The sequence below is a fragment of the Lathamus discolor genome, chromosome 4 (genome assembly GCF_037157495.1).
Source record: "Lathamus discolor isolate bLatDis1 chromosome 4, bLatDis1.hap1, whole genome shotgun sequence".
Taxonomy (NCBI): domain Eukaryota; kingdom Metazoa; phylum Chordata; class Aves; order Psittaciformes; family Psittacidae; genus Lathamus; species Lathamus discolor.
In genome coordinates, this window is record NC_088887.1 from 52583957 (window position 1) to 52596615 (window position 12659).

A 12659-nucleotide genomic window follows, 5' to 3' on the forward strand; every position below is an offset into this window, starting at 1 on the left:
GTGGATTAGTTACACTGAACACACAGGAAGATGAACATTTCTAGCATCAGAATCTGAGATGTTTTGGTGGTTTTAAACTCTGTTTGACTATGCCCCTTAAAAATTCTTCACTATGACAACTTAATCCAGTTTGGATCATGTATTCAGCTATCATCTTACAAGTCTAGTCTCGGGTGAATTTAAGATTATGAAAGTAATTGACTGTTACTCAAGATTACTTAATATCTGAGGCATCTCCTGTCTTCTTGAAGCAGACCAGACCTACAAATGACCACCCAAGTAAGGTTTTGGTGCAGCGAGGTTTTGAAATTGAAAGCGGCAACTGACTTCTGATGACTGGAGAACGTAAATACTGAAGAACTTCAAGTCAAATTTAAAAGCTAAGAAATTCCTGAGGACCTTCTTGCAGTGATGAATGCAAGTTGCATGAGAGATCCACCTGCTTCTGTCTTAAGTCAGCTTCAGCGAAACAGGAGCAGAAAGAGTGGAAGAGATCCTAGATGCTTCCGTCTAAGTGCCTCTTCATAAATCACCACTTGGTGCTATTCAAGCACATAGATAATGACAGAATCATTCAGCTAGACAGACATGAGTGCTGTATAAACCCTCTCCTAGAATCAGTTTGACTTGCAAAGCTGATTGTCACAGAACCCCATCTTTCTAAAAAAAGAATAAACCCACAAGCCACAATACTCAGGATAGTTCATGCACAGAAAACTCAGTTCAAACTTCTCTCTGGCGGACAGGTTTTTTACAAAAGTAGAAATTATATTGATGCTATTAAAAAATGCATTTCATTTTACTAGTAAGAGTTATGCTGAAATTACCTGAATGGAAAGGAAACTGCTGTTTAGCTTCTCCTGTGTGAGCATCCCAAATTATTGTTGTCTGCATCCGAAGGAAGGGAGAAAAAAAGATGAGTGATTGTTCAGCTCAGAGAAAACAAACAAAGAGCACCCTCACTGTGGAGCAATTCTAAAAAATGGACTGATAAAACTGACTGCAGAGAGCCTTGTGTGCTGAACAGCTGAAAAAAACAGAAATCACTTCCAAATACTACAGAATAATAATCTAAGTGTTAATAAAGAAGCATCATGCCTACAGAGGAAGTAAAATAACTACTAAGACTGGCATATTCTCTCTGAATTATGCTAGAAGACAGCACTACACATTTTAATAAGCATTTTGCTACAGCTGCTTCTTTTACCTTCTTCAAAGAAAACTTTTTCCCCTTTTCAAAGATTCAAGTTGAATTCTATTCCAAAAAACATGATGATACTACATGTCTAACAATTAAAACACCAAGTGAAATGTTTATCTAGCAGCAGAGTACATATAGCTTCTTGCCACTCTGGTGGGACGGACTAAGGTGTAATTTGCTTACTACAGGTTTAATCCATACTCACAGCACACACAAGCAACTTCCATGTAGAGCTCAATAATACCTTCTGAGTGAATTGTCAATTTATTGGGAATGTATGCTTCCAGAAAATAAATTAAGGATGCCTCATCTTGCTGATAATGAATGACCGAAAGAATCACTACTGGGAATCTAAGTTGGCCAGAGTAGTGGAACTACCACTGGGAGACAATTGTACCTGAATATAAACCAGTATCAAAAGGAATAAAACTAAGTTTTAATTTTCAAAAGTATGTGAAAATATATATATGGATTCATCTAGTTTCTAAATCAGACGTACAAGCCCCAGCTAGTCTCCCTAGACCTTCTCTGACAGCTGCTGGAGAGAAGCACTGTTAGAGCACTGTAACACAGGCCATGTGACCATGCTGTTTTTCTTTCCAAATTTTATACAGGAGGCCAAGGATGACATGCACATCTAAGTTTTAGACATTGAAAGTTAGGCAAGGTAAGTGCTGTATACTTTCCACTTTCAGTTTTAATGGATTTGTGCTCATCATCATCAGTCATCTATTAATTTTAATCGCTTAATATGCACTTAGCTGTAACTATGTTTTGCTTGCTTTTGAGTTCCTATTTGCATAGGAAGCCTTTTTATTTTTGCATATTTGCATAGGAAGCCATATATAATTTATTCACACAAAACTGTTTCAATAATTAAATGAGCTAAAAAGGTGCAGTATCTTTAAGATCACTTCCTTCCTGGAAATACTTAGTTGATAGAACTACAAACATAAGTACTGGAAAGTAGTTTTTCCCTTAACTGAGGCTCATTTAAGATGCAATTTTAGGAAGGGAGAAAATTGAGTGGGTTTTTTTTTTTCATTAAAGTAAAATCCTTCACATAAAAATAGTACACATTTATCCAGTCTCAAAAATGTAATCCACACCACTAAAACATATTAAACTCTCTAGGATGCCTGGAGGAGAAGAAAATAATCTTGTTGAATTCAGCAGCACAAGCTCACTGAATAAGCACATTCATATGTTAGAATAATGTATTTTTAAAACTCACTTTATCAACACCAGCACTTAAAATATAATTCCCCTTTTTGTTCCATTTCAGGGCAAATATTGGACCTTTATGTTGACCTAAGGTGCTTGCAAGGTTACCTGGAATAAAGAAAAAGTTATTACAATTTGTTTACAAAGAAGCCAAATTAAAGCTCATTGCTGTTTGATCCTTATGAACAATAAATGTTTGACTTACCATCTTCTGTCCATATTCTTGCAAAACCATCATACGAGCCTGTAGCCAATAGTGTTCCATCACTCTGTTAGGATATATACAAATAGCAAAGGTCAATACCAAATGAAATCTCTTTCAACCAACCTTTTTCGTTTGCTCTCATTTTTAAGGTTTGTGCATTGTGATTTAAGGGAAATCTGAGTCCGCACATTGAGATAGATTATACCATGATCTAAACTATAGGTTATTACTGCAGACATCAAAGAGGAAATACACCCCTCTAACATACTGTGCAATACTGGTCTACACCATCAGATAAGAATAATTTAATCACAAGGATTAGGAAAAGAAAACAAGATAAAACAAATTCTAGGGGATTCATCCAAATAACAGATATGCCTTGGATATTAAGAGCCTGCAAAACATCGGTAGATCATCTAAACCCTGACTAAATCACAGTTCACTAAAACTCAGGCACCTATACTACCTGAAAGAAGCACCTAAACACCTAAGCCACCAAAACTCATGGTTAACACCTTGAATGCGATCTACCACTGAGATAGTTGCTTCCTAGCTGTGTGAACACAGACTCTCACACATGCTCAGAGGCCTAATACCATGACAAATATCTTGAGAAAAGCCCTATTCATGGGTCCCAATAGGAGAAAAAAAATGCCCAGGAATTGTAATCAGTAAATTACACGTTTTCTGCTGGAGGGAGTCTTTCACTGAAGGGTATCTCCTGTGCAGTCAGCGATACTGGAGTTATTGGGCCAGAACGAGAACAACTAAAAAGAAACCTGACTTTGCAATCTGGCGAGACAGGTACTACTGGAGCTGGGATTTTCTTTAAACATTCCAGCACCTGGCTTAGAAGTGAGATTCATCCCATTTATTTCCAGACATCCAGAAATTAGGAGTTAGTTTAAGAGAGTAACCTAGTCTCCCTCTATAATTAACAGCATCACCCACCACTGGCATGTAATTCACAATCCCATTTGCATTAGATTCTGCCAGGATGAAGGCACATGTTTCTATTTTTGCTGTCTTAGAAGGAGTCTAGATGACTAGTTTAGATAGTTAAATCTAAGGGAGATGATTTCTACCCTGTGTTCCAAAGGACAATCTGAATACAGTCTCTAGAAATAACCTTTCTTGTTATAACATAAATCACAGAAACTGGAGAAGAACAGATTTAATATCACCAGTGTTAAAATTTCACGGTGAAATACGATGATATTGTGGTTCTAAATAAATAATAAAGGCAGATGGCATTTCTAATATCATGAAAACAAGCAAAAAAGCATAAAATAATTCTCTAAAGCATATGTCCATCCAACCCTCCAAAACCAGTGAGTCGGAGTAGTTGTAAATTTTACTCAAATATATAAGGATGTAGTGGGAAAATACCAAAACCTAAACCAACTTCACTGTGATATACTCTTACTGGGACCACTGATGAGAACAAAAGTGATACGAGCAAAAAGAGAAAAGGGAAGGAAAGCTCAGGGACTAGATGTACAGTTTATCCATATTTGGTGGTGGCAATTCACATTGTTCGGAAACCTCAAAGTGGTTTGTAAGCACTCTAAGTGTTTAAAGTAGGAACATTTCCTTACATGAAGTACTAGAACAATGCAAGTGAAGTATCTGATCAATGACATACGGAAAGGTAAGGAACTACTACAGGAAATACTAAGGGATGCCCTATATGTTTTGGATGTTTCTCATAGCTGTTCTGCACCTTTGCATGTCTTCCTCTTTCAATTAGTCTTTTCCTACTCCTCAGTTCAGTATTTCCCACCTGCAGGAAGCAAGTAATGAACATTCCTGGGTTTTATCTTTATTTGCTTTGTTAATCTACCTCTTCTTTCTGTGCTACTCACCAACTTCTTTGTGTCAAATACAAAATACATAGGGGAAGTTGATTTGTGCAGTGACCTTATCTTTTGTGAAGCATCTAGCTCACCTGAAGGAAAGTAATATTGCAGTAAAGATTAACTGGATCTTGGTCTCTGGCCAGCAACTGAGACTGTATGAAACTGCTAAGAATCCTTTCTAGTAATTTTTAATCTGTTTTCCTACAGAACCAAGATGAATGTGAACACTCTATCTGTACTAATACCAGCAAAAAAGACAGAAACCAAGTGATCTCAAAATTAATAAAGGTTCCTGCAAGGTCTTGCAAGTTCTTTTCACAATGTCTGGTGGTAGAAAGGAGATGTGAAGCAGCCTTAAAGCTGCCCAAAGCCACTGGTCCAACACTGGGAATTCTTAGCAATATCTGTTTCTCTGCTTCAGTCTTCTCTAGGCAGGACCATGATAAGACAGCAGGTTTTGCAGAATGAAGATAAAAAAGGTATCAGGAAAGACAGTTCCATCCAGAGGTGGTAGGTAAAGAGAGAATGACTACACATGCTCGCACCAAGATAAAGACTACAATGTGAACATGTTTTGCCATGCACAGCATAATTTAAATGAGAGAGGATCTTGATAGTCCAACTTCAAAAAAAAGCTTTGCTGGTGCTTGTATCTCTTTACATGCCAAAATAAAGAAACCATGAGATGCAAATACATTATTAATCAGGCTTCATTACTTGTAGATTGCTTGTTTAATCTTCATTCTTAAAGTTAGCTAGGTTTATTTTTGCCCATGCTCCTAAAATAGAGATATAAATACATCATTATTGAGCTTGAAGATGGCAACAGTACTGGAAAATCATAGCATACAGGGGAAAGTTCAGCCTGTTATGAGTATTTAAAACGAGAGGTCAGTAGGTTAGGACAGAAGTTCTAGTCACCTCAGATATAAAAGATATGGAGCAGCAGCTGTAATTGCCTCTGAATTAAATTTAGACAGTGAAAAACCATGCACAGCCTTAGAAGTTAGCTTACATTCCAGTCCAGTGAAGTCACATCCTTATTGCTGGGGACATCGTGTCCTCCTTCTCTTATGCAGTGCCTCAAAACTAGTTGAGTGGAACCGCTGTTGCTGTTTTCATTGAGATTCCATATTCTGGCCGTTGAGTCTCCGGATCTATAAAAGCAATTGCGCAGAGATGAAAACTACTCTTGCTGTTGATGCAGCAATGTAAAGACCCCTATTTCTGTTTTCATTAGAGAACATCACAGCCCTTAAAAAATTTTTCTGCCCATCTGTTTTCCTGCACTCCATATACCTTTTTAAAAATGCTAACACACATTTAAATTATACACATCAGCTGAATCCACATCGCCATTTGCCTGACTCAGAAAAATTTTACTTAAAATGCACTTGCTTGCCCTCTACATTTTGCACTTCATGCCTAGAGCTGGTGTCACTATAACTGAGATAGCCTGGGGTGACTCAACATTACAAATGTAACACTGTGGAGATTCCGATAAAGACAAAGACCAAGGCTGTGCCCATGCGGCTCCTATGAGAAGCATGCAGTCCTACTAGCTCCCAAGGGCTCACTGTGTCTCTGGTGCTTCCCAGGAGCTGCAGTAGGCTCTGAGCCCAGGACCTGCATGGCCAGGCCTGCAGACGTGCAGAGTATCACCCTGGCAGCAGTGTGACAAAGGTGCTGTGGTGCCACCTCTCTGCTCCTGCAGGAGCAGGAGGTGAACTTAAGACTCCTTTTACTTTGGCCATGGCCCTTTCATAAGGTACTTCTGCTCAGGACAGGCCTCTCAGCACTAAAGTAAGCTACAGAATCTAAGGATAAAAGAAAGTAGAAAGGTAATTTTAATAAATTTTTAAAATTAATCTTTAATTATTTTTTTAAATTCATGTCTACAGGATCCTTTGCTGTCTGTAGCTTGGCTGCTTAGCTCATGTAGATTGAAAAAGCGGCAAAATAACTACTGACATGACAGAGCAAGACAGAAGCCACATCAGGATTTTAATCTATTTGACAGACTGTTTTCTAGGGAGATGCTTTTCCTGCAAACTGAACACTTGATTTTGCCTAGAAAAGCTTGTGAGGTGAAACTGGAGAGTTTATCAAAATCTGCTCATAAGTAACAGTTTTGTTTTTACTTTGCATAAATTCTTCTTCCAATTGAAAATGTCCCTGACGCCAGAAAGAAATCTGCAATGAGGTGGAAGATATTACACTTCCTAGTTTATTGGGATTTGTCTCCTGCTGCTCCTCCTCCCCTTTTTTAAAAAACAATCAATAACAACAGCAACCAAACCAATCAAGGAAAACTGGACTGCTGGATTTGCCCAGAGGGTAATTTCCATTTACATGCAGTCCTCTTGGAATCTTGGAGCTGAATTAAGATCCTTCTTAGATTTCCAAAAGTTGATACAGTCTAGATGAAATTTCATTGCTGCTGTGTTAGCTCTCCCTTTTTTTTAAAGTAATGACTAAAACTTCTTTTCCTATACACTAACAAGGAGAAAAAAACTTTCTTCAAATACTGAAAACCTGAGATCCATTTTTGCTTTGGTACGCGGTGTTATACTGAAAAGGAAATTCCTCACATGAGAATATTACATTTTCTTCTGGACTACTAAAAAACCATTGTAATTATTTATACCAAAAGTACTGATCAAATTTTAAACACTTGACGTGTCGAGTGCAAGTACTGACCAATCAAGTACTGAACTTGATTGATATTTGTGTTATTAATTTACCAATAATTTAGCCAAATTTCACACAAACAACAGTTCAACTGTAAAAGCAAAAGCTTTTATGGCTTTTTGCCTGCATCAGTGGCTCTGAGCTCTGCTGGGTCATTGCACGCCTGGGGAATGTGCTCCCATCTCCTTTGAGCCTTTTGTTTCAACTGAGATGTGATGGCTGGCCAGGGCTTTGCCAGCCTAAACCATAAGATACTGGTGTACAGCCATTCCTTAACTTTTGGCACATATCTTTCACGTTAATGATTAAGAAATAATTTGAGTCAGGGTAATTTTTACCACCACACAGGGCTGTGACTATAATTTAACTCCTTATTTCTTCAGAGGTCTGGAAAACGGAAAAACAATTTTGTACATGTTGGCTAGAAAATTAACAAAGTTAATCATGAGGCTCAGAAGGGAAGGAACTTTTTTAGTTGTGATAATTCACAATAATGGGAACATAAGTCTTTCATAGGCTTGGGTTACTGGTTAACATCCTAAATAGGAAATTCCTTCAATGCTGGCTTCTCTGCTATGTAAGGCTTCAGGCCAGCCCTGCCCTCATTGTAATAATCCAGTCTGTCAATGGACCCTGTGAATAAAGTACTCCGTCACTTGGCTATCAAACGCAATATCCTATTTGCTAGTCCTAAAAGGGTTATGTTTTGTTTTTCAACAGTTTTATTTAGTCAGTTTTCTGGCAATGCTTGGGCAATATTATTTTCCAGTATTTTAATTTTGCTTTTCCATTTTCTTCTTCCTAAGGCTACATAAGCTATTATGTGCCCCTGCAGAGAGGCTTTATAAGTCTACCAGTATGTGGCAGGGGTATTTGTGTGTCTTCCCTTTTGTTGCTGAGGAAAACAGAGTATTCTCTGCTCTGGAAAGTATTCTTATTTCTGTTGAATGATTCAGTGAACCCTGCCTTATTAGTGAACCATAGTTCAAGCACAATTCAGAAAGATATTTAATCTCCTTAGCCCACAGAAGCATTCCTATCTGCATGATAAAGCAGCTCATTCCAACATGCAAGTCATGAACACTTGAGTAATAGGTATACTGTTCCGCACTATGGTAGAGTGCTACCAAATTTTAGGAAGGCTAGTTCTGAAAGTATTTTATTTCATGCTCTCCAGCCCTGGTATAACTACGAATCAAGGCGGACAAATGTTTACAGGATTTTATTTGTGCCATATGTATTCTGCATTCCGCCCCTGTCAGCACAGAGATTAAAACAGCTGCAGCTGGGTAAAGAAATTTGCAAGAAGATGTTGAACTTTAGTACTTCTAATCTTTACCTGCAAGTCTTATAATCACTGTTATTTTGATATGCAATATTGCTAATGTGTATTTAATACCTCTGGCTCAAACAGGTTAGACTTTTAATTTTTTATTTTAAAAGACATTATTAAAAACATAAAGGGAAGGAAACTCCTCACAATTTACATACCTAACTCTTCCTTAATGTAGCAGGTCTCTGAAAGTAAGTGCTTATGTTTCCTACGCAGTCAGTAGAGGGAAGTGCCTCAGAGGTATCCAGAGGAAGACTTCTGTCCCACTGATTCTACAGCACTGCTCCCTGCAACAGGTTATTCAAGTAGACCTCCCCTAATAGCTGACCATTTTGCATCAATGGATTTGATGTAATAAGGAAACTGCCCCCAGTAAAGTCACCTGCTAATGAATAAGCACTTAAGTTAGCAGAATTAACAGCTGGTGCTGACTAGGGTGGTAGTGTGTGAAATCAATCCCCTCAACCTGATAATCCAAAAGGATTATTCAGAAAGGTAATTCATAGTGGATCCTAAACTACTGATATGAAGAAGTACCATATAAAACCCAGAGATGACGACAGGAGATGGCCTCAAACATCCTTTTTTGCTTCTGAAATGATGACAGGAGATGGCCTCAAACATCCTTTTTTGCTTCTGAGAAACAGTCACAACTGAAAGACCTTGGACAACAGCTTTTATGGCTAATTATTTTGCTGACTAGGAGAGCGAAGGTGCACAAAGCACTCTATAAGAGACAAAGTACCCCTATGTGAAAGAGGCTTGTATACATCAGCAAAGAAACCTACTGTTGGGTTTTGAGAATGAGGCCAGGTCCCTCTGCTTCACGGCTATGACAGTTGCTTGAAGGGCATGGCTGGATGTAACAGAACTGGAAGCAGCAGGTGAACATGCTGACAGAAGCATCCTAAATTCAACTGGAAAAACTTTCAGAGTTCAAGGCTCTAGCAGCCTTGACATTCACAATCCATCCGCTTCCATACTGGGAAATTTAAGCATGTTCAGGAACACTCTGGGTCACCAGACCACAATGACTTATGCTGGAAAACTCATAGACTATTCCCTAGCCTGTTTTAATTAGTACTCTTGCCTGGGGCCCTGACATTCTCTCCAAATAACTCCTGGGCATGTCTTGGTGGTTACAATGTCCAGAGATGATTCCCAACGTGCAGGTTGTTCTGGCAGCCAGGACAGTTTTGCTAGCACGGACACCAGCCATTCTGTGCCAGTTGGCCTCAGTGCCTAGGAAAATTCCCAGGCATGGTTAGATTACAAATGTGGATGTAGCTGTAAGGGGTTTCTGCACTACCAAGGGAACATAACCATCTGTAACAATTTATATGTGTCATAAAATTGAAACTTAGATATTGAAAGGTATCTCTTGGAAGAAATAATTGTTTGAAGAGGACAATTTTCTTTAAAAGCAAAATTGGAATGGCCAAATCTTGCGATTTAACCAAGCACCGACTTTTTCCCTTTTTCTTTTTCTTTTTTTTTTTTTGACCTGTCCAAAACACCACATGCCATTATTGGTTTTGGAATGCTGATTTCCTTCATAAAGGGTAACTAATCCTCTTACATGGCTGTACGTATGCACTTTACTGTATTATTATGATGCTTCCATTCATAACATTTAAGCATTCTTCCCATAAGCATCTGGTGACAGTCATGCCTTTGGCAGCCTTTACTGGTATCTCTAATTCTTTATTGGTACCTCCTCCATCCTCCACTTTAAGGGATTTTAGGGTTAAAGGTGAGGTGGAAGAGGAACGCCAGCTGTAGAAAATATTTTTTCTATTTGATAAGAGAAACTCCTGTCTCCACTGCTGTTTTTTGTTGGGTTTTTTTTTTTTTTAATAGCCCTTGCAAAGTCCAGAGACCATACATATATTCCTCTACTAGCCTTCACACCCTAAAAAGTCAATTGAGTAGACGGGGCATCAAATACCAAAATCCCTTTCTGTTAGAGGGATGCTCACTAAATCTGGAGATCAATGCTCTAGTTCTTGGCAATTCATTCTACAAAGAAATCCCTGACACAGATTGCTTCAGATTAGGTTGTGAACCTTCATTATTCTTTTAGTGCTTTGAAGATTACATTACCTTGCTGCAAATTGTTAGAAAAATCTATTGCTTGTATAACAAAACTTGAAGAAAATACTTTGCCGTGAATTGAGATTTGGTTGTGCTAGGCATTGTATAAACAGAAGAAATGTGTTGTTTCCTTTATTTAATAGTTAGGTTTTTATATGTATTTTTTAAGAAGACAACAGATGGGTACAACCAGGCAGATGGAAAACCAGAAGAAAACTGCAGACTGGGCAGCACAATATGGCTATTAGAGAATCTAACAATTCAGTGTTCACGCATCAGACTAACTGTGGTTTTCTTTTTCAAAGCATTACTTTGTAAAGGACAAAAAGAACTGGAGCATACTGCACATCTCAGGGAGCTTCTCTCCCTCATTTAATTGGAGCTGTAACACACAGTTTACCTGTAAATGCTAGCTTGTACTATTATTATACCAGACATCTCAAATTCTTCTCTGTGCAGTGGCATCATCAGTTACAGTTCTCCTCCTTTGGTTTAATTTTATTCTGTGCATTCTATGCCATTTCAGTCATGTAAGCTTTATCAGGCACTCACTGCTGCATTACCTGGAGGCTAAATGCATCACGTTTTTTTTTTTTTATAAGCAGGCTAAAATCTGATTAAGATCATTATGGATCTAAATTATTTGTATTTTCATTACATTGCCATTAGTCTGTATAAGACACAGCACCTGACTGTATATCTAACCATGCATGTATTTATGTACTTCCAAACTCAATAGCAGAACTTATTGAGACCTATTACACGGAAGGGTAAAGCTCAGTTGAAGGGATAGTGAGAGGGTACTCCTCTATCACAGACATCTAACAGTTCTGATTATCATCCTCCAGGTTTACCTGAAGCGGTGCAAGAGCTGTCACTATCCCAGGGATCCATCTACTAGTGCTTAGCACCCTGCAGCACAGTTCAACACCCACTTGTTCCTCAGTCGCTGCAGTAATTTATTGGTTTATTAAATGCTCCACTTTTTAGACATTTTGAGAGATGTAGGCACCTGCAGAAGGACTGAGCGCTTGAAACGATGTTTAATTTCAGCTGTTCAGATATTCTCTAGAATAAAGCATTGTCTTCACTTCCTCTCAGGTGCCACGAGGTGTCCCTAAAGAATAATTCTATATTGTATCCTTTCTCCCCACTGATTTTGCTTTACATAATAATGTGGGTGTGCTAACTCATCACTTGCAGACTGTTCTCCAGTGAATTCAAATAAATACCATAATGGATAAGTTTCCTGATAAAAAGTATATTGTTTAGGATGACAGGACTAAAGGAGATTGGACTTCATGATCTTAAAGGTCTTTACCAACCTAAAAGACTGTATCATTCTGTGACTGTATGAGATCTATTGTACCAACAAATACAGTCTCTTCATTTGAATGGTCCTAAATATGAGAGCTATTGATGTCAAGACAGCCCATGAAATTATAATTAAGTTTGTCCCCACTATGGGAAAGATCTTTCAGATTGTATGAAACCTTCTCTAGATTTTCATCTTCAGCAAGAAACAACCGTGAAAACAATTTAATTAAGTTAACTAAATTCTTCTTTGTTTTTTAGGTTTTCTTCACCATTACGCCATGCTTAACATCTATGGGTAGTCAAAGCATTCAGGCATACATTGAAAAGTTAGAGTAGCAGTACAGCTGGGTGTTCATTCGGGATCATTTGGTGTTGGTTTACAGATCATTATGTAAGCAGTAGCATTTCCTGTACATCACAGATTTTTTGCCTTCCCTTGATTCACTTATTTTCATTTTAAAACATCCTCTCAGATTTGGGCTGGGAATATTAAGGGATATGATATGCTATAGTTCTCTCACATTTGTCAATCCTGATTTTTATTTATTTATACATCAAATAATTCTCTTCTGTGGTTCACTCAACTGCACGCTGGGAAGAGAACAATCTCTGTGAAATAACTTTTATACTTGACTATTTTAACTGCAGACTGACCTTAATGATCAGGACTTCCCTTCTTGATAATAATCGTTTGCTAGGGAAAAGTAATATTGCCTGAGACATTAGAAAACCAAG

The 12659-nt window shown here is 38.0% G+C and overlaps 1 protein-coding gene across 4 annotated transcripts in view; it reads right to left on the reverse strand.

Moving 5' to 3' along the window:
* TBL1X (transducin beta like 1 X-linked) overlaps positions 1–12659 on the reverse strand; it is a 196343-nt gene that overhangs the window by 14007 nt on the left and 169677 nt on the right. For all 4 annotated transcript variants that reach the window (XM_065677477.1, XM_065677473.1, XM_065677474.1 and 1 more), the window contains 4 exons: positions 5505–5646; positions 2631–2694; positions 2436–2533; positions 828–888 (listed from right to left, as the gene is read on the reverse strand). In XM_065677477.1, the coding sequence (XP_065533549.1) occupies positions 828–888; positions 2436–2533; positions 2631–2694; positions 5505–5646 (365 nt within the window). The remainder of the gene's footprint in view (positions 1–827; positions 889–2435; positions 2534–2630; positions 2695–5504; positions 5647–12659) is intronic.